General features: G+C 37.9%; 1 protein-coding gene across 2 annotated transcripts in view; it reads right to left on the bottom strand.

The window, feature by feature from the left end:
- Positions 1 to 1,499: 1,499 nt before the first annotated feature.
- Positions 1,500 to 23,387, bottom strand: part of BTLA (B and T lymphocyte associated) — a 31,850-nt gene continuing 9,962 nt past the window's right edge. The window contains exons 2-6 of one of the 2 annotated variants that reach the window (XM_043594174.1): positions 15,856 to 16,179; positions 9,073 to 9,108; positions 7,753 to 7,893; positions 6,233 to 6,276; positions 1,500 to 2,587 (exon numbers count right to left, since the gene is read on the bottom strand). In XM_043594174.1, the coding sequence (XP_043450109.1) occupies positions 2,312 to 2,587; positions 6,233 to 6,276; positions 7,753 to 7,893; positions 9,073 to 9,108; positions 15,856 to 16,179 (821 nt within the window). In that variant the 3' untranslated portion in view covers positions 1,500 to 2,311. Of the gene's footprint in view, positions 2,588 to 6,232; positions 6,280 to 7,752; positions 7,894 to 9,072; positions 9,109 to 15,855; positions 16,180 to 23,387 lie in introns of both variants that reach the window. The other variant, XM_043594173.1, reaches the window with a different exon arrangement.

Consider the following 23,387-nt stretch of genomic DNA (forward strand, 5'->3'; position numbering starts at 1 on the left):
AATTATATACATATTCTTTTTCTCATATTTCCTTAATTAAATACACCATGTAAATAATACTGAGTAGATTTCTTGGGGGAAATACATGTATAACTCTGATAGCTTTTATTAAGAAGGAATAAAAACATCAATGATTTGGAATTTTGGCAGCATGGTACAAATGTAAAAATAAATCATTTATAGAAGTGAAATCTTTACCAAAATTATTTTTACTATAAGACATGCTAAGAATATCCTCAATAATACACAGACATATTTTGTTTAAATTTTAAAAAAATTATGAAGGAACTGTTCAGCATTGTGTGTTTATCTGATAAGGACAGCTAAATGTATCCTCCCCATACTTCCTGTTTCTATATTTAAGAATACCACAAACAGTTATTCTAATATATCTTTTGTACGTAATTGCCCATAAATGCAGCTTGGCTGAAAGAGCCTACCTGGAACTGATTGCTCAAAATTTCGGGTATAGCCATATCATACTGGCTAGATAACAGTGACTCACAATCTCAATCTAATGGGCAAAATCTTAATGCCAGTGTTACATGAGGAAAGCTCCACCACAGAATCCCAGTTTTATCTTCATGGCATAAAAAATTGTATGGGATGTCATACTCCTGTCCCCGCAACTTCATACATTACTTTCATACATTTTCTTTAATGATCCATTTGCTGTAGTATTTTAAACTTTTTAGGAAACTGAAATGGAATGTCAGTTTTGTCAGTTTGTCTTTTTTACCACTTCTGTAAGTCATCTATCCTCCCTTATACACACACACACACACACACACACACACACATCCCACATTCATTTGTGCAGCAGCTCACATATTTGTGCAAATGGATCCCAACCTTTGCTGTTCACTTTGTAAGAGGTCTACTGCAATCTTCAGTAGCAGCACCTGAGAAGCCTAATAGACTCATGCTGTTGAATGAAGTTGTAGGCTATTTTTGACATAATTAGACTCAAGTACTCTGGAAATTCAGAAAGTTTGAACCCATCTCTTTTTGCTCTACTCAAGTGGTTGCAACTACAAAATTTTTAATGAATTGTTATGAAGCTATACCACTTCACTCCGGATGATTTGCCCTGACTTCCCTAGAAATGAGTAAGAAGAACAGCAAGATACAGATGTGCTTAGTGAAAGTATGGTGACCTGGGCTGGCCAACTAAATATTCAAGACTTTTCTCCATTCCATTTTTTTTTTTAACATTTATTTATTTTTGAGAGACAGAGAGAGGCAGAGCATGAGCAGGGGAGGGGGAGAGAGACACACACACAGAATCTGAAGGAGGCTCCAGGCTCTGAGCTGTTTGTTAGCACAGAGCCTGACGTGGGGCCTGAACTCATGAACCGCAAGATCATGACCTGAGCTGCAGTTGGGCGCTCAACTGACTGAGCCACCCAGGCACCCCTCTCCATTCCATTAATAGTTCTTTTCATTTGCTATCAGATCAACTATGAAGCAGTTTAAGTCATTAATCTGCATTTGCTCGATGATGCTTATTTTTATGTTTATTTAAACAACAAGTATATTAATTCAGCAGCATTATATCACATTCATATACATTAGTCCATGTGACCTAACCACTGAGTCACAACTTTGTTTATAAATGCACCACACATTAATTGCTCCACTACTACCTATATTTGCTCAACAATGTAAAACCATTTGCATGTCAGGTATGGGGAGCATCTGCTCTACGGTAGTCGGTGTAGCCCACATCTTTACGGAACCATTTATGCTTTCCATTCTTTTCTTATATCAAGTCTAAAGTTACTTCTTTACATTAAAAAAAGACAGTATTAGAGGGACAGAGGAATATTTCTCATCATGGAAGAATGACCAGAAATAAACATATTATCATGACTGTGTTGATGGTTAGTTAGTCAAATTGGGACATCCTTTCTTTGTCAAGAGAGTGTAGTGAACTGAGCCAGATAACACAAGCCTCTCTTACTTACATGTGTCTCTTATCCTCCAAAAAATATATTAGCTTTGTACATTGGGTAAAATGTAGCTACGTTTAAATATTCTGCCACTCTGCTACTCATAATATCACTTAGTCTTGGAGGGAAAGGTTTTTGTGTTGTTGTTCAAGGGGGTCATATAAAAAGTTCCCTCAGAATTTGGGGGGAGAAATTTTAGTCATTTGTTCTATGAACCCTTAAGACCCGAGCACCAACATGAACCTCCTTAAAGTGAAGCTTCTCAGGTCAAGGAATGTTATTTAACCTTTTGTTGGGCTTGGTAATGGTGTTGACATGCATATCTTTCAGTGATCACCAGTTGGAGATCAAGATCGAATTTAACTCCTCACACATATGGCCGCATATTCTGTAGGTGTTTCTTTCACATTCCTTGATTGTCTTGGGTTTATTCCAATGACAGAATGGTTCAAAGAAGCATAAACAATGCCCTGCTTGTTTTCCTCCAGACATGGGTTAGAATAAACTTCAGACTCTTCCTGGACCCTGAACCAGGGGTCATTATCATAAGTACCAGTTTCTGATAGCAGTGTTTGGGGATTTTGCCCGGTTCCCACTTCAGTTTCCTCACTCCGAAAGGGCTGGGGAATATCAACCTATAAGAGAAAAAAGATTGTTTTAACTACCATTTAAGGATGTGGTAGTGCATACAATTAGCAAACTATTAGTATATGCTAAATGGAGTCAACACACCACCAGAAATAATTTATTCTTCCTCACATTTGCTGCTGACATCCACATTTTTAGCATATTCTTATTTGTTAAAAGATGAAAGTCTTAGGAACACTATGTTCCTCCCAAGTACTTATTTTGTGCTTTGTTATTGTTCACTTTTGAGGTCACAGAACACTTTTCTTTAAGTTTTATTTATTTATTTAGAGAGAGACAGAGCATGAGCTGGGGACGGGTAGAGAGAGGGAGAGAGAACCCCAAGCAGGCTTAGCACTGTCAGCACAGAGCCCAAAATGGTGCTCCATCCCACAAACCATGAGATCATGACTTGAGCCAAAATCAAGAGCTACATGTTTAACCAAATGAGCCACCCAAGTGCCCCAACAGAATACTTTTCAATCTCTCAGCCCAAATTAATAAGAAAAGCATAAATATACCACAAGAAACTTCAGACAGCTTATAAGATAATGGATAGCATTAACACAGCTTAGAAGTAAATGATTAAAAATAAAATAGAACAGATGCCCTCTAAGGGGTCAGAAAGAATAAATATGACGAGTTATCCAAGATACATTATTATGATTTAAAACCTGGAATTAGAAATTGCTTTCAATTTTGGAAAAGGAGGGCCTAACTGCAGGAAAAATTTTACAATATTTGGATTATCACAAGAAAATTATTATACTTCCAAATAATTCAAATATCTTAAAGCTTCTGAGAAAGAGGTGAACTTAAAAAAAAAAAGAGAGGGACACCTGGGTGGCTCAATCGGTTAAGCATCCAACTTGGGCTCATGATCTCACTGTTTGTGAGTTTGAGCCCCGCATCAGGCTTTCTGCTGTCAGCATAGAGCCTGCTTCGGATCCTCTGTTCCCTGTCTCTCTGCCCCTCCCCTACTCGTGCTTTCTCTCTCTCAAAAATAAATAAATATTTTTAAAAATTAAGAAAAAAAAAGGGGAAAAGAGGTGAACTTACAAAAACTAAAATAAAATGTGTCCTGATGCTTCTCACTCTTTTCAGTTATTTGTTACCCACTCCTAACTATTCAAGGACATTACCAGGTAAAAATGAAGATATTATTTTAACTCTAAGAGTTGTTAATTCAATTTTTAATCACAATTTTGCCAGTCAATTTACATACATGAAGTTTGGTCTAACTCCGTGAAGGTATCAGATCCACAGTCCTTGACAGTCTACATGCCTGTCTGGTCCTTTATCGTCCTTATTTTTTATGTGAAGTAACCCATATCCTACCCCTTCCTGGCAGAATTCTACCACACGTGCACGTCTGGCCCTATCCCGAGAAACTAAGCATTAGATGCTGAGTACACCGCTACCCTTCAATGAGGTGGCTGCCCAGGAAATAGCTCTAAGGCAGGATGATTGAATGAGGCAGGAATAGCTTTACCCCCCTCAGTCTCTTAGCTCAGCTGAAAAGTGTCCCAACCCCAATTCGAAGGAACCTGGGTAATTTCTCCAAAGAAGCTTTGAAGAAGAAAACTGTCATGTGACCTAATAAATAGCCATAAGTCCTCAGTATAGCAACAAGATCCCTGTTGTACTTTTACAATTGTATAAAAGTCTGTCAACTCAGTTACCTGGCTCCCTTCCCAAAAGATGGCTGGTTTCTGTGGAAAACTTGGTTAGAATGAATGATGTAAAAGAAAACACGGTGTTCTGTGGCTGAGCCTATCCTGTAGGACCTCAGGAAAGTGGGTGGAGGCCATAAGGCTCTATCTGTGGATAGAGATGACAAACGCCAAAGCCACTATCCTACTCTATATTTGTAATGCCATTTTACAGTTTACAAAGCACTTTAAAAAAATACACAGTTCCGGGTTTTCAGTATTTTAACTATTTTTATATACTCCAGGGACCATTGTCGAATAAGATGAGAATTTCGGCTTTTATATGTACCTGCCATAATTTTACCAGTTCTTTGCTCTCCGTTGGATTTCTATGCCACTGATTTCAATACAAGTCCCTTCCTAAGAAATCTTTAATCTCAAAGATCTAATATGGCATCACTATATTTTCTGAAATGTTGGCCAACTCAAATGGGCCAAAGCTGTGAGTTCCTGCAAAAGACACAGGCATCTTAAAACAAAATTCCTAAATAATTGCACACATAGAGAAGCCCGTTCAATTCAACTTCAGATCATAAATAATTTGTTCAGCCTACACAGGAAGACATATGACTACATTTTAACCAAGCTGGGCTTTATCTAAACAAGAAACTATTTAGATTATTGTTTTAGATAATTTCATAGATCTCAGTCCTGATTGTAACAGAATGTAGTTCGTTGTTGTTCACTATAGGAAGAAAGAAAACAACATTTAAGAAAATTTTCCTACTTGAAAAAACAAAACTTCAGCACCCAACACAATGATGCCTACTGCTGCTTACTAAAAACTTAATACGAGTTTACAAAGTTGAATGTATTTGGTTTGATTTAAAATTGGGCAACCTGGTGAGGAATGCTGAGTGTCATTTAATATTATACATAAAATTATTGGCTGTATCTGCTTTTGGTATTTCTGGAACTTTTGAGAAGGTTACTACAACTTTATCTCTACCCTTCCACAGTGAAACATGCACACACACACACACACACACACACACACACACACAGACACGTTCCTTTGCAGTACCTCATTTACGATTATTTGTTTTTAACCGAAGACCCTCATAAAAATTTTTTCAGAAATGTATTGCCTCATCTTCCATTTTTTTTGAGTTCCAATATTTACACAACATTGAGCCCCAAATAAAAAGCCTATGTTTAGATTCCAAGAACTTGTAGGGAAACGACACTGCTTCCAAAATGCGCTTGGCTTTGTCTGAGAGGTCTCTTCCTTGATGAGCCCACACACATTATGAGAGTTTTTGCATAATAACTAGACTTAGGGTCATGTTTCTTTAGCTGCTGGGAGTCTGTGAAGAAATCACATGTCATTTATGAGATTATTTATGGTTCATTCTTTCATTAACTCTCAATTCTCTACCAAAAGACTTTAAGGTGTTTTTGTGAGAATATTTAAATAGCCTGAAGTCACATCACAGGCCAACAGCAAGCCAAGGCTGTACAAGCTACTCTCTGACTTTTCTGCTTCAGGTCTACCCTGCCACTAATGCCCGTCCAAAAGGCCACTTATTGTGAGACTTGTGAATTCTGAAGAATCTTTGCTGCAGATGGAGATTAATGTAAAATAAACACATCCTGGGTGGCTCAGTCGGTTAAGTGTCCGACTTCGGCTCAAGTCATGATCTCACAGTTTGTTGAGTTCGAGCCCCGTGTCGGGCTCTGTGCTGACAGCTCAGAGCCTGGAACCTGCTTCGGATTCTGTGTCTCCCTCTCTCTCTGCCCCTCCTCTGCTCTCTCTCTCTCTCCAATAAATAAACATTAAAAAAATAACCACATTTTTAGAAGTAAGTCTATATATAGCATTTAGAACAGTTCCTGGGACAGGGTAAATGTTACATAGACTTATTAAATTTAAAATATTATATCAAGATTAAGATGGTATAACATAGATTGCATTTGTTTTAACAGATGCATGGAACATACCAGGTTAATTTCCCTTCCTGCTGTGTCAGAAGGCTCCTTTTTTTCTGCTGGAATTCAAAAAGACAAATAAGAAACCAAGAAGAGTAAAGAACAACACCAAATTATTTCCCAATTCCCTGTAAGTTAAGGTTGTGGTAAGAATATGTGTTTTGGAATCAGATTGCTAGGTTGAAATTCTGGGGCAGAGGTGGGATGCCTCCCAGGCCAGTGGCAGCGTTGCTATTTGTTTTGACGTGTTTATTTGCTGGAACCAACAAGGCACATACACTTCGGTTTGTGTACATTCACTGGCTCTTCCCTTCTGACTCCGGAGAGTCCTACGGCATATCCAAGAGGAAGGGGCAGGATGTACTGTATCACTTTAAACAGGCTGGAAATCCTGTTCTGGGGACATTCTATACCTGATGCCAGACACACTGCTGTCCCCTCACCCACAAAGGCCAGGATCTCCTATGGCCCAGTTCACTTCAGATATAGTAGATCAAAGCATTCATCCCTGCCTCTTTTTCTAAAGTTTTCTAAAGCAGCCTCAAGAAAGATGGTGAAAGCTAGGGAGGGACTATCGAAAGAGACTTGGAGTTGCACATGTGAAGTGGGGGTTACAGAGGATTCCTTCAGTATTCTGAGAATATTCTGGGCTCCGGAAGTCCTTACCACAAAACACCGAAAGTACTTTTGCCCAGACAAAGCTTTCTCTTGTGGCAGAGAAAAGGGTTGCTCTGTCTAGCTCTGTTTCTGTAGCTACCCTGAGGCTGCCCATGTGGGAGCTGGGATGGGAGGAGATGGCAGAGCGGGAAAAGTAAAGAGAGAGAACAGGGATGTTTTGGAACAGAGCTGCATCAGAATTCTCTACACATCTCTTTCTTACTATGTTTAAGTGTTTGCTCCGGACACCAAAGGAATTCTTAAACAAGCAGAAGGGAATTGTTACCAAGATTTCACACCTCTCTTGTCCTAGCCAAACCCACATTTTTTCAAATGCATTACTTTTGGGTGAGAGTTCAGTTCAGGCCTGTGTTTGTGGTGGCAAAAGAAAGTACAGACATAGGAATTTCCTTCTGGGAAATACAGTCTTCATTTAGGCAAGGGCGTGTATGAGTGGTATGATGTGGTGTGGCTCTGAAAAAGAGGATGAGACAAACTAACTCAAAGCAGACTTGTTGGCCTGAGAGATTATGTCAACCTCCCTTTCACTACCCTTAAAATTTAGAAGAGCTGCTTGTCACATAAACTTAAGACAGACACAAGTGGAACGGGTCAGTCCCAGCCACATGCCCTCTTTAGCACAGGCCCTGCCTGGAGCACTGTGCTGTGGAGAACATGCCTCTCTATGACTGGAGGGGACCTGAATTAATCCATTTGTCTTTTTGGTGGAAGGATGTTGTCCCTGAGGAAATCATTATCCATGGCTCCTTGCAGAATATGGGAAAGAAAACAAGAACCAACTAAAAATCAAACAGCCCTAGTAACTGACCCCCAAATGTGTAGCATATAAGCAGCAGATAGAAGGTAGAACCCACCTTGGTGCCTTCTAAGGCAGAAGAACAGGCACAAACAGGTAATGAGCAGAGGCAATGCCCCCAAAGGAAGCAAACTATAAAGCATCCATCGTTTGTCCGCCGTCACTTCCTGAGAGGGTGGTCCTGAGGCACCAGTTGTATCTGAAATGTGAGTCAATGCTAAAGACAGTTAGGAAATTTCAGCTATAACAGGATCGGAAATACCTCCTGCATCATCAGAACTTGAATGAAGGAGATTTCCAGCTGATGCCTCTATTTCCCTTCCGGGATGCATTCCCACAGAACCCCTGGCCTCAGTATTCTCACCCACCTCTTGCTTTATTGATGAGCATATGTGGGTGGCTCTGGGTTAAAATTCATCTTTTGTAAGAATTTGTAATTCTGCTAGGATTGATCCCCTCTAAAAGAATACCCATAACAGCTCTCAGAAAGCACTTCACCAAGCCCTTTCATTGACATTGTCTTACTTAACTCTCATATTCACCACTAAAGAAAAGTAAGGAAACTGTTATTTTTATCTAGTTCCATGCCTTGATAAAAGGGTTATTGTTCCAAGACTCTTACCCAAGGTCAGATAGCTAGTGAGTTGTAGTTGGGACCCAAGCCAACATGTTTTTGATACTAAATTCCAGTTTCTTTAACACAAAGGTCTTTTTGTTGTCTCCTAACTCTTTGGTATCTCCATATGCTATATAATTTTGTTATCTACAGATAGCCTTGTTATCTCCAAATATGCTCTGCTGGGCATACAGCTTATACTCATTGCTATGATCAATGTTAACATGTGTTAATGTTCTGTTTGTCCATGATAGGTTGCAACTAATCGACCGATCGTGAAACAATTTAATAGACCACAAAAAACATTAAAAATAAGAATCACAACAGGATAGAAAAAAATCAGAATGCATCACACAGCATTAATTTTGTATATATGTTAAGTATTTTATGCAGCAAATTTTTATTTCTAAATATGTTAACATAGTTATCTACCTTCTTCCTCATATGCTTGGTTCAAGGTAAAGGTGGTCAGGAGCTACTGAAGCTGGGCAAATAGTGCTTAGATAACAACAGAGTGGTAACAAAGTCTTCATTATCCATGCTGCAGCTGCTGCTTAGGTTAGGACAGCAGCCAAGTCATTACCAACAACAGACACAGCTGTCTGGGGGGAGGGTATGAATAGAAATAGGGACAAGGGTTCCCACATAGAAAACCTAATACAAAAAAAAATTCACTCCATTAGGAAAATCCAACTTTTATCCTTTCTTCAACCATGAAACAATCTTATTTCCTTATTTTTATTTGACTAGTTTGATACTTACTTATTAGAGGGTATTCTGAATTATTTTGAGTCTGTTCTGAAATAGAAAAGCAAGATAAAGAATTGAAACTGGTTGCAAAAACAATATTTATGTGTGTCTAGAGTCAGAGTTAGTGTGAGAGGACTCCTGCATTTGCACACTAACCGAACCCAGTAACCCAGCTCAAAGGAGTTTGCATGATATGCAAATCACCACCTCAAAGATCACGGACACAAAGTTAAGTCCCTAGATTTATTTTGAGGCTTGAAAAATTACCCTAAATACAACACAAACGTCATCTGTCTGCGTTGATTCCCTTTTCCCTATTACTTAAGTATAAGGACAGAATACAGCCTGTATGACACCTTCCGGCACTTGGAAAAACAGGACGCTCATTCAGCAGGTGCTCCAAGTGAGTGTGGAGGGCCACAAGGAGAGGATGCTTTGGAGGCCATGCTGACTACTCACTCTGAAACAGAGATTGTGCCTTTCACTTCCTGCCTACTCATACCACTCTCACTTTTCTGCTAAGAGAATGACCACTTGACTTTGTGAAGTTCCTAATCACAGACTGACCAAGGGAGGTTGGGGAGGATGTACAGGCCCATGTGCATTCCAGGGATTGTTCCCCAGCTCTGTCACCTTTTCTTCTGGGGCTTTGCTTTGCAAGGCACTTTTCCTCATTCTGGGAGAATACTGCTTTCCCAGCAGTGTCCAAGCCCTGACTCTGCCACAGCCCTATTCTTACATGGACCAATTCTTAACTTGGACAAAGAAAGAGAGTCAGATGCAAAACAGGAAAATTCCCAATAGCGCCAAAGAAAGATATTTGAAGGGGAGAAATATTTTTTGTGTCACACCTCCACATCATTTTTATGCAAAGCATTGTTTTTAAATATAATTTTATAGTACATTTTTCTCCTTCGGTACTCAGCTCACTGAGTACTCCCACAAACAGAAGGAAAAGGAATTTTTTCTTGAACTCTTTCCCTATTATGTTTGCTTTCATCACTTCATAAAAGGCAAATTCACACCCATTTCAAAGCCAATTCTGAAATAATTCATTTGACGTTTGTGAAGGAAGCAAGGATGACCCAGAAAAATATGACACAGTTCCTGCTTTCCAGACATTATAATTCTTCATGGGATAAAGAACATTTCCATACATTACTACAGTGCAAGGAAATGTCTGATAAATGAGAGGCACAGACCTTAAATGGCATAAAATTTGCTAGAAAAGAGAAATCACTTCCCCTAGGGTGAACATGGAAAGCTTCCTTAAGAATGTGGGAAATGGGCTGGGCTTGACAGGAAGGCCAGAATTGTGGTAAGTGGAGGCAGATGAGTGGTTGCCCTATGAGTGGAGAGAGCAGCATAGGGTGAAGACGTGTGATGGCAGGTAAGGCTGTGGGGCTGGAGTAGAGGTTCATGGTGGAGTCCAGAAGCAATCAAGGAAGGTAGGTGTGGGTGGACTGTGGAAGGCCTTGAATTTTGGTTAAATGTGAGCCCAACATGGGAAGCACCGCAGATGCTCTGCAGGGACTCAGTAAAGGAGCGGCATTATGGAAGACATTTATTAGGCAAGTGAAGTGTATTAGGAAGATGTTTGGCTGAAATGGACTAAAACAGGAAACACTAAAGACAAAGAGTCCATACGGCTGATTGGAAGATTTGGAAGGAAGATAATGAAAGTTTGAGATGCTCATGAAGCTACAGGAAGGAAGCAATTCCAGAGTGAAGGTTGCTGCCAGACAAGAGTAGACGGCCAAAGCAAAGTCCTGGGGACCTCCCCTTAGGGCAGGAGCACTGACTCAAAAGTGATAAGAAAGTCAGGAGAGTACAAATTAGAATAGGAATCTCCAAAGGGAAATTTAAAAAGCCCTTCCTGTCTTCTAGGTAGCTTTTCCTTCTCACATCTCCATCTTTCTTGCTCATCCCCAGTGTGATCCTAATAAGCACATCGCCCCCCGCCACCCCCACACTCCCCCCCCCCCCGCCCCACAGGCACAGGGTTCAAGAGAGAAGCTGCCTCTCTTCCCTTTGGCCCCTTCCTCCCCAAGGGAGACAGATTGTTGATCCTAATTTCAGCTCCGACTTTTTCCTAGAACAGGAACCTTCATGCACTTTACAAACTGTGCAACCATCTGTAGTGGCTGTGGAATGACCCCAAAATGGGACAGAGGAGACACAGTAATACCCCTGGGACACTGCCATGTCATAAGTCATTTTTGGGTTGCCTCTGACCTTGGCTGAATTCCTCCCTCTTGCACAGAAGGGGGTTAATTCCCACAAAAGAAGACAGAATTACACAAGACAGTCCCTCTTCCAAGGAGAGTGGACTCAATGCCACTGCATTTAATTTTATTATACATTATATTAATATACATTATATAAATAATCTAATAGCACTGAATTACTATTTCATAGTATCATTAATATCCTGGAAGTAATGTTTTGCAAGTTTTGCTTATTTTTATCATTTTATTTTGCCAGTTAAAAAAGTACTGCTTCTTAAAAAATTCAATATTTTACCTCATTATGTGAATGTGCAATTTTCTCCAGAAAGGATTCATTCCATAATCTATAGTATAAGCTTCTCCAGGTTGTTAAAGGCAATTGTTTCACTTTGCATAGATGATGTTATTTAATTCATTTAAGAATTATAAAGAAATATTTATTGAACACCTACTATCTGCTACACACTGTGCCATCTATTTGTAGAGAAGCAAAGATGTTTAAGACACAGCTTCCATTCCAAAGAGGTTTATAAGCCAATGCACGGATAGTCACAGGCAATTAGCATTGAGTTTGATAACAAATTTGCAAAAGCAGGGTCTCCAACTCTGCCTTAAATCCCTTCTACACTTCTGTGCTTGATGATAGAGGTTGTAACCAGCACTAGATTGTTGTGCATTCCTTTACCAGACTGCTTTCAGAGGTCTTAAAATAACTTAAAAGATTTTTAAGGAATTTAAGTGGATTCCTTCGTTGGGTTACTTTAAGGGAGTTAAAAGATGCTCCAAAGTGTGCATATATGGTAATAAATTAATTTTTACAAACACAAAGTGTATGCATTCAAATGAATGGTGTCCATAGAGGAAGTGACTGCATACGTCTGCATCCAGATTTCAGACATTACTATTGCACCAGAACTCTTTGAAATTTCTCTTTGCAGCAATCTTCATGGTCAATTTAACATAAATATTATTTTAATATTTTAAAGCATACAACTTAGTGTAATGTTGTACAACTCTCTAGTGTTGTGCACTATCTACTTTCAGAACATTTTCATCATCCCCAAAGGAAATTCCATATACATTAAGTAGTTACTCCCATTAACCCTTTCTGCCAGCCTCTGGCAGCCATTAGTCACTTTCTATCTCCACAGATTTTTCTGTTCTTCGTATTTCATGCAAACAGAATCAAGATTATAATATGTAATCTTTTATATCTGGCTTCTTTTACTTAGCACAATGTTTTTGAAGTTCAACGGTTTTGTAACATATCAGTACTTCATTCCTCTTTTGCCTGAATAATATTCCACTGTATGAATATAACACATTTCCTTTATCAGTTTGACAAACATTTGGATTGTTTCGACTTTTTGACTTTTGTGAATAGTATGGCTATAAGCATTCATGTACAAGTTTTAATGTGGACATATACTTTCATTTCACTTGGATATTGCTGGGTCTTGTGGAAACTATGTTTAACCTTTTGAAGAAAGGTTGCCAGACCTTTTCCAAAGCAACTGCAACATTTTACATTCCCACCAGCACAGTACAAGGAGTTCAATTTGTCCACATCTTTGCTATCACTTGTTATTTTCCATTAAAAAAAATTCTAGTAATCTTAGCGTGTGTGAGTGGTGTCTCATTGTGATTTTGATTTGCGTTCCTCTAATAACTAATGACATCGAGCATTCCTTCATGTGCTTATTGGCCATTTATATATTTTCTTTGAAGGAATGTGTATTCAGTCTACTGAGCAAAGTCTATTGCCCATTTTAATTGAGTTGCTTATCTGTTGTTGAGTTGTAAGACTTCTTTATATATTCTGGGTACTAGTCCCTTATCAGATATATGATTTGCAAATATTTTCTCACATTCTATATGTTGTCTTTTCATTCTCTTTATAGTGTCTTTTGATGTACAAAAGTTTTTAATTTTTATGAAGTATAATTTATTTATTCATGTATTTATGTATATATGCTTTTGATGCTGTAGCAAAATAATATTGACAAATCCAAGATCATGAAGATCTACTCCTGTGTTTTCCTCTAAGGAAAAATAGTATTAAAATTTTATACAAACATAGATTCTATTGTTTTAGTTCTTATATTAAATATCTGATCCATTTTTACTTATTTTTACATGTTGTATGAGGTAGAGGTCCAAACTCATTTTTCTGTGTATGTATATCCAATTGCCTCAGCACTATTTACTGAAGAAACTATCATTTTTCCATTGAATGGGTTTGGAAGTCTTGTTAAAAGTCAATTGGCCAAAAGAAGACATCCAAATGGCTAAGAGACCCATGAAAAGATGCTCACTATCATTCATAATCAGGGAAATACAAATCAAAACTACAATCAGATTGGTCAGAGTGGCTAAAATTAAAAACTCAGGGAACAACAGATGTTGGTGAAGATGTGGAGAAAGGGCAACCCTCTTGCACTGTTGGGGAATGCAAACTGGTGCAGCCACTCTGGAAAACAGTGTGGAGGTTCCTCAAAAAATTAAAGATTGATTACCCTATGACCCAGAAATGGCACTACTAGGAGTTTATCCAAAGGATACAGGAGTGCTGATTCATAGGGGCACATATACCCCAATGTTTATAGCAGCACTTTCAACAATAGCCAAATTATGGAAAGAGCCCAAGTGTCCATTGACTGATGAATGGATAAAGAAGATGTGTTTTATATACACAATGGAATACTACTTGGCAATTAAAAAGAATGAAATCTTGCCATTTGCAACAACTTGGATGGAACTAGAGGGTATTATGCTAAGTAAAATAAGTCAGTCAGAGAAAGACAGATATCATGGTTTCATTCATATGTGGAAGTTGAGAAACTTAACAGAAGACCATATGGGAAGGGAAAGAAACAAAAATATATAGTTACAAACAGAGAGGAAGGCAAACCATAAGAGACTTTTAAATACAGAGAACAAACTGAGGGTAGAAAGGGGTGGGGGGCAGGGAAAATGGGTGATGGGCATTGAGGAGGGCTCTTGGGATGAGCACTGGGTGTTTTATATAAGTGATGAATCACAGGAATCTACTCCTGAAGCCAAGAGTACACTGTATACACTCTATGTTAGCTAACTTGATGATAAATTATCAAAAACAAAAAAAGTCAATTGACCAAAGATGTGTGGATTTATTACGGACTCTCAATTCTATTCTATTGATCTTTATATCTATACTATGTCAGCACCACACTGTTTTGACTATTGTAGTTTTGTAGTACATTTTAAAATAAAGGAGTGTGAGTCCTCTAACTTTGCTCTTCTTTTTCAAGATTTTTTTCAGCTATTTTGTATTTGTTGCAACTTTATGTGAATTTTAGGATCAGCTTTTTCATCTATGCAAAAAAAGAAAAAAAACGTTTGTTGGGATTTTGATGGGAATTGTATTGAGTCCATAGATCACTTTGGGAAATATTGCCACATTAACAATTTTAACTCTTTTAGCCATATTTTGTTCAGTGTACAAGTGTTGAGTCTCCCAGGTTAGATTAATTTGTGAGTATTTTATTCTTTTTGATGCTATTATAAATAGAATTGTTTTTGTTTTTAATTTCCTTCTCAGATTGTTCATTGGTAACGTATAGAAATACCACTGACTTTTTTTAGTTGATCATACAACCTTGTTGAATTCATCTATTCACTCTAGTAGCTTTTGTGGATTTTTAATGATTTTCTATATATATAATCATATCATCTGTGAATAGAGATAGTTTCACTTCTTCTTGTTCAATTTGGATGCCTTTTATTTCTTTTTTCTTGTCTAAGTGCTCTGACTGGAACTTCCAGTCCAGTGTTGAATAGAAGTGACAAAAGCAGACATTCTTGTCTTCTTCCTGTTCTTAGAGGAAAAGCTTTCAATCTTTTACCATTGAGTATGATGTGAGATTTTCGTAAATCAAACTTTTAAAAAAAATTTTTCCTCTACTTCTCTCTTTGCTTTCCATTTTTTATTCTAGGTTTTTAACTTCAACCTGTTCTCCTGATATTTGAGCCTATTTGAGGACCTCTGGGAGGGACTGGGGAGGCAACTAAAACTATGAACGTCCTCAAATCACATCAGGGAGTCAGGTTTATTTGTGTGCTGTTTGCTCTCTGTGCCAACTGTGAATTATTAACAAGCTTATAATTGTCTGAGCACCACAAATGTAACTTCAAGGATTTGTTATCAACAAAAGTCAAGGACTGGTAAGTGGACGAAAAAATAGAAGGAAAAGAGGACAAAGAATAGACAGCTATCTACTACTATTGGTATTCACTTTGTAATTTTTTCCATATTTCAGTGATCTACTTTTGGATTTATCAAATAAATGCTACACCCCCTAAAGGCAAGAACAAGAACTTTTATTGTATTTTTTTCTCTATTCTTTTTTATCTCACTCATCTCAAAATTACATACACACGTGCTCACACAGATAACCATCTGAGGAGTGTGGCAACCTTCTCATTTACATGAGTTCAGTGTCTAACATAATCACTTGAGAATCTGGGTCCTCCTTTTCCTTGAAACATGTTGAAAAAATATCAGATAGCCCTGGAGTGCAGAACTCACCTGTCACATTAATGGTTACTGAATGGCTTTCAATAACTCCAGATGTAAAATTCGCAGAACAGCGGTATGAACCAGAATCACTAGCCAGCACGTGATTAAAATGAAGACTAAAAACTGAAATATTCTCCCCTTCTTTCCAAGTTGTGTATCCCAGAAGTTTATATGCAAGAGGTAAACAGTTTTTTCCTTTGAGCTTGCACCAGGTCACAATAGGCCTCTTAGTACAGTATTTCACAGGGCACTCCAGATTAAATGGATACCCTGCTGACACAGTGTATGTGGAATATCTCTTTACATACAGTTGTTCATTACATGATCTTTGCCCTGAAAGATGAAAACAAAATTAAAATCAAATATGCTCCAGAAGGACCAGATATTTGCGACTCAACAGTTTCTGCCAAAGATTTCTCAAATATGATCTTACAATTTTCCCAGATAACATTCTCAGTATATTAACCCCTAGTAACAAAGTGTCTGGTACATGGTAGACACATAAGTATTTGTCGAAAAAAATTTTCCTCAATTGTTCAATAACTTCCTCAATTTCTTAACTATTACTGATATTTTTAGGGGTGCCTGGGTGGCTCAGTTGGTTAAGTGTCCGACTTTGGCTCAGGTCATGATCTCATGGTCTGTGAGTTAGAGCCCTGCATCGGGTTCTATGCTGACAGCTCACAGCCTGGAGCCTGCTTCGGATTCTGTGTCTCCCTCCCTCTCTGCCCTTCCCCTGCTCGCAATCTGTCTCTCTCTCTCAAAAATAAATAAACATTTAAAAAAAATTTTAACTATTACTGATATTTTTATTATTATATTTTGCACTTACCATATTCTTTTTTATTTTTTTATTTTATTAAATATAATTTATTGTCAAGTTGGCTATTATAAAATATTTTATTTTATTATCTGGTAGCTACTTCAATAGTAGCAAATAATAACAATTTCTGTTCAATTATTTTATTATATTCCAAGGGCTGTTCAAAACACATCAAATATCTTAACTCATTTCATCTTCACAATAAAATATATATTATTATGAAACCTATTTTACAGATAAGGAAATTGATGTGCTGAAATTTGCCTAGTGTTATATGCTAATAATTAGGGGAATCACAACTCAAACTCATACTAGAGTCCATTATTCTATAATTCATTAACCATTACTCTGTTATTGTGTCTTGAGGAGTAACCACATTTTCTATTACTAGCTCTGATATATTCTAATAATTGGGGAGAGGAACTTTTGTTAACAACTATTTCCCTATAGTACCTGGCATTAGAAATTTTCTTTACTTGTTTCTCAAAGGTTTTAGTACTGCCTTGTAATTTTTTCCATGCCTTTTTCTATGTAGGACACATGCAGCTCAAGATAATTGTTGAAAGATAGGATGTTCTGACATAACCTGAATGTTTTGTCTTCCCAAGTGGGAGGAGGAACACAATGTACCTCTTTTGGTCTGCATACAGGAAATTGCCTCCCTTTGTTTTGGTGGGAGAGTTTTTTCTTGGAAACAGGTTTTCTGTTATCTTCTACAAACCTTCTGTTAGTAATTGTCAATTGTACATAAAATCTAAAGCCAAGAGAAATAATTTATTTTTATTATTTTTTAAAGTTTATTTTTTGAGAGAGATAGAGAGTGAGAGGGGAGGGGCAGAGGGAGAGAAGGAGACAGAGAATCCCAAGCAGGACTTGAATAGAGGGCTTGAATTCCCAAACCATGAGTCATGACCTGAGCTAAAAACAAGAGTTGAACGTTTAACCCACTGAGACACCAGGCGCCCCAAGAAAAATAATTTCTTAAATTATCAACATGATTAAGCAAGTTCTACTACCTTTAACCTGTCATGAAAGCATTTACCTTGTAACCTCAATATCTAGGACGCAACTTAGAACCAAGATACATGATAAAGAAATGTTCTCCAAACAAGCAAAATAAATATGGCAAGATCCCAAACTCCTCTCACTTGATACATAATCCTCATAACTTCATGATCATTTCCTAATTAGCCAGAGGGAATGATTGTGTTACATAACAGAGTAATAACTATGCTCATAATGAGAAGATTGAGTCCACAGCAAAACTTTCAATTAAGTTTAATATATCCATTTTTTTGAAGCAAAGAATTCAACCCATTTTATTCAAAAAAATTGCATCAGAAATAGTCACTTCAAAAAATGTTTTGGCCTCCAAAGGGACAAACGTCAGTTACTTAGAACATATATATTCATTCTCTGATAATTGTTGGATTATATTGTCCCTCTGAAGACTCATGCACGTGAGCAAGAGAAATGGCACCAGTTTACGACAACCACTTAATATTTTTAGCATCAGTTACATGATGAGTGTATATAAATCATAGAATATTCCACTACTGAACTGACTCTCTGTGTTGGCAAATCAAAATAACTAAAATAGGCCAGACTCCTTTTAGTTAAGAACTCTGTAGAGGTCCATACCTTTCTATTTTTCCATTAGAGCTAAGGTCTTGAGAGTGTTTTCTCTTTAAGTTCCTTTTCCTACATCCTGATAGTTTTTATCTTGAGTGTCTTTCCCTGTTTTGAACTATTCTCTCAGGAAGACATACAATACATCTGCCTAATTTATTTCACTCATCTTCAAGCACCGTTCTGAATAGATGTACTGTCTCACACGTTAAAATGACATAAGCATAACCAAGGTGATACCCTAAACTCTCTTAAAAAATTTTTTTTTACATTTATTTATTTTTGAGAGACAGAGAGAGACAGAGCACAAGTGGGGGAGGGGCAGAGAGAGAATGCGACACAGAATCTGAAGCAGGCTCCAGGCTCAGAACTGTCAGCACAGAGCCCAACCCGGGGCTTGAACTCACAAACCGTGAGGTTGTGACCTAAGCCGAAGTCTAACGCTTCACTGACTGAGCCACCCAGGGGCCCCAACCTAAATTCTCTTTTAAAGACAAAGCAGGCTAAGGGCTACTCCAATGTTGAAGTGGGAGACAGCTTTTGGCCCTGCATTGCACATGCTGCTTTACTTATCTTACTGCTCCACTTTATTTCGACACCTTTGCCAGCATAAATATTCTCATTTTTAGTTATTTCCTAACCTCCAAAAAAACCTCTCACTGTAATTTCTGCTCACATCTTGTCAACCTCTGTTCAGACACTTGGTTGAGTTTCCAGGAACCAGATTGAGAGAAGGGCCCTGCAGAGAACATTTAGAAACTTGTAGTATTTATTATATATTTATAAATGTATTGACACCTCAAACAAGTTCACTTTAAGACTTACTAATTCAGTTGCTTCCAAAAATTCAAAATAAAAATGAAAGCAAACTAAAAGCCAAGGTATGAGCATGAAGTTTTCAAAAACTTGAAGAGAAAGGGTAAGATAATCTACCAAAAGGAAGTGCCTAACAATATAACACCTGGATGTGGTTAGACTTACGACAAAAAAGCAAAGAGGCCAGAATCTGAAAAGCCAAGTGAAACTCACATTTCCAGAACTCCATGCCCCCTAAAGTTAATAGATTATCTCAACCTCCTCACTTCCCTTTTCTTGCACTTGGATAAATCAGTCATAGCGTATGGAGCCTAGAACTTGGTGCCAACATTGTGGAAAACAATAAGGTAGTTTTAGACAAAGACTCCTCCTGCCCTCAAGAAGCTTAGCATTTAATTGATGAGACAAGGTTAACTAACAATGCCACTTTCCCAGAATAAATTTACTATCTTCCATTTTTTTAATCTTCAAATTGATCTGAGTTGAAAGAAGGGCTCAGAGAGAGCTTGTGTGTCCTTGTACGTTAGTTGTTAGGGGGTAGAGAAATAAATAAGGCAAGGTGTCTTCCTTCAAGGGGCTTGCCTTCTAATGGGAAATAAAGATGTTTGACAAACAAGAGAATGAAATAACACTATAAAGAGGTGTAACTTCGCTTGTGTGTACAGAGGCTTAACTTCAGCTGGGACTATTGGGATAAGGCTTGATGGAAAGTTTACATACTTTGAGCTGAACCTTAGTGAATGAATAGCCCTTTGATAATCAGCAGTGAATGGGACAGGGGAGGTATTTTAAGACTGAGCACACGGAAGGGCAAAGGCAGAGAAGCCAGGAATCTCATGGCAAATTCAAGGAATCGAAACTCACTTCGATCATGCTTTTCTCAAATAGTGACATGGAAACCACTGGTTGTTTCAGAATAAATGCAATAGCGTTAGGAAGAACACACTAAAAGTTTGCTTATTCACCATGAGAAAATACAGAGTCTGATTCTTTTGGGATATTTATAAAAGTCATGTAAATAGCTAAAAATTGGAATATTTATTCAAACATGGTTGTTCAAATACTAACACATTGTGTGATGGTGAGATAGCCACCCAGTCTCTCTGGTCCTCAATCTCTGTAAAACAGAATGAAAATAGGAAAATTCTTACCCACCATCCTCTCCTACACAAACACATACACAACTTCATCTCCCTCAGTGTGTGACCGATGTGATAAAACCAGCTCTAAGTCTCTCTTTTTACTACAGTACGTTACCTTTCCATTTAGCCATCAGCTCTCACCCAATGCTAGTAGCACAAGTGAATATCCCTTCTAGTCCCTACCTGTGTGGTTATGTGGTTGAGGGGAGTGCACAGAGCAGGGTAGGCAAGGAGAGCCAGCTGATGGTCCCACCCACGTCACTGACTCTCCCAATGGGATTACAGAAACATCACGGTGGTTCCTGCATACTCTTATCAGTAGGGCAAGGATAACTGACTGTCACATTGACTGGCACAGGGATTTTTCTTGAATGGAGGAATGAATAGACAAATGAAGACTTGCCAACAGGCACTAAAAGTCATCAAGAATATTCACTTTTCGTACAAAGAAAGTATTAACACTTCCCATCTCCCTGAGACTCAAGCGGATGTTTGTAGCACAGCAATACTGCACAGAGCTAAATGGCACCATTGCAAGTCTCCATCGGACAGGCACGTGGACACTTTGCTGCTTGTCCTGAATTATGAATAGCTATTTCACGGCATTCAGGAAATCAAAAGCTGTACCCAAGGGGCTTGTCTTGTGAAACAATTATTTTCTAAAGAAAGGTGAAAATTGCAGTTGTTTTTGTTTGGGATGTATCAGCTAACATTAATTGTTCCTGCTGTTATTCTCAAACATTCATACTAATGCATAGGGAATTTTCAATGCTAAAAATAATTCAAATAAACATATGCAGTAAAAGAATGAAATTTCTACCATCCTCAGTCTTTCCTGTGATGAAGTATCCCTTTTTAAGTAACTGTAGGTTTAGGAAGACTTACATTTAAAAAATCCTTATGAAAACCATGACTGTTTAGCACAGCATGCATATTCCATGACCAGGGTATACCTAGCATATTTGATGCCCAGAGTGCACCATTAAAAAAATTTTTTTTCAATGTTTTAATTTATTTTTGAAGGAGAGAGAGAGAGAGAGAGAGAGAGAGAGAGAGAGAGAATGAGCAGGGGAGGGGAGGGGGGGACACAGAATCTGAGCAGGCTCCAGGTTCTGAGCTGCCAGCACAGAGTCCGATGAGGGGCTCGAACTCACAAACTGTGAGATCATGACCTGAGCCGAAGTCGGACACTTAACTGACTGAGCCACCCAGGTGCCCCTGAGAGTGCATTATTTTTAACAACCTCTTCCTCTATATGGAAAAATGTTTTCAGAAATCATGAAATGAAACAAACCATAAAATGGCCAAAAAATAAATATTCATTCAACTTCATATATAAAATCATGCAAATTAAAAAATACTTTTAAAATATTAGAATACAAAAAAAGAAAAAATGCACAGCTATTTATTTAATAATTTTATTAAATAAATTAAATTTAAAACAATTAAATTTATTTAATAAACAGTGTGAACTTTGATACAGTCTGATATAGTTTATATAAGTAATTTTCCAGTGACTAACAAATGAATTTTATTAAAACTAAAATTCTACAAAAGATACAATTTAGGCAATTACTCAATTGTACCCTGAATGTGAAGTTTTATTTTGATTCATTCTTTAAGTTTAAAACAACACTTGAAGGGGGCGTCTGGGGGGCTCAGTCAGTTAAGCAACCAACTTTGGTTCAGGTCATGGTCTCCTGGTTCATGGGTTTGAGCCCCATGTCAGGCTCTGTGCTGACAGCTTGGAGCCTGGAGCCTGGAGCCTGGAGCCTGCTTTGGATTCTGTGTCTCCCTCTTTGCCTTTTCCCCACTGGTGCTCTGTTTCTCTATGTGTCTCAAAAATAAACACTTAAAAAAAACTTTTTTAAAATAAGTATAACAACACTTGGAGGAGAAGAATACATTGAAGTTGTATAGATAATAATAAAACATGAAGTCTTAAACTTTGAAACTAAAGTTCATACTTGGAAACAAATTACACTGCACAGTTGGAACTCCTTGTTTTAGATTTAATTCATTAATTAATTAATTTTAAGAAAGAAAGAGAACATGAGTGGAGCAGGGGAAGAGAAAGAAGGAAAAAGAGAAGCCCAACCCGGGGCCCAATCCCATGACCTGAGCCAAAATCAGATCCCAAACTGGGATCATGACCTGAGCCAAAATCAAGAGTGAGACATTCAACCGACTGAGCCATCCAGGCTCCCCTCACTGTTCTAGATTTTAAATAAATAAATATTCAAAGTGGTTGGATAGGATGAAAGCAATGAAATGGCTCACATTCTGTTTCTTTGGTTGCATAATCACAGTGGTATTGTTGTTTATTTAAAATCTACTCTGGAAATGAAGGAATATGTAGTGTCACAGGGATCAGAGACACAAGCTGCCTAGAGCAAGCTCCAGCGATTTTGAATGTTATAAATTTACTCATGAAACGAACACACGAATTTGTATGAGTCCAGAGCCAACTCCATCATGAGGAAGTTCTTTGAGTTAGCTTTCATGTAGAATGCAATGTTTATCAAAAGGGAAGTCCTAAAAATGTGCTAATTTGAAATTTACATACATATTATTTAGAGTAATTATTCAGAATTTAGACCAAAGATATTATGAGGGGGAAGAATATTTTATCACTCATATTGTTCAGAATTGCTGGTATATGGTGATAATTAAAAGTACCTTTATTTGTTTTTAAATTCTGTACAGATAATGTCCCCTTAGTGCCCACACCCAGGGGTGTGGGCAAACCCCTGTCTATGACTACTTAGTAACGTGACAGTTTCTAGTGCAAAAGTAATGCAAAAAGAGACTTCCATTGCTCTTCAATTTTCCCTTCAGATCTTTTTTTTTGTTTGTTTTTTGTTTTGGTTATCCTACACAAGATACAATCCCTCAGAGCTTTCAAATTTCCAAGGAGGGAGACTTCTGGCCGGGTCAGTCATGAAAGTCTTCAAGGAGGAGGTTGAATCCCCTCCAGCCTCAAACCCACCCTGGGGCAAAGCTAGCCCACCTTCTATTATCACAGTATGATACCTTCACCTACCTATGACATGGTCTGAACCTGGGAGCCCTCTTGGTTCTTTCCTCCTTCCTGCCCCATTCCATCAGTCATAAGGTTAAGTTGATTCAGC

Source organism: Prionailurus bengalensis, chromosome C2 (assembly GCF_016509475.1).
Source record: "Prionailurus bengalensis isolate Pbe53 chromosome C2, Fcat_Pben_1.1_paternal_pri, whole genome shotgun sequence".
NCBI classification, from domain to species: Eukaryota; Metazoa; Chordata; class Mammalia; order Carnivora; family Felidae; genus Prionailurus; species Prionailurus bengalensis.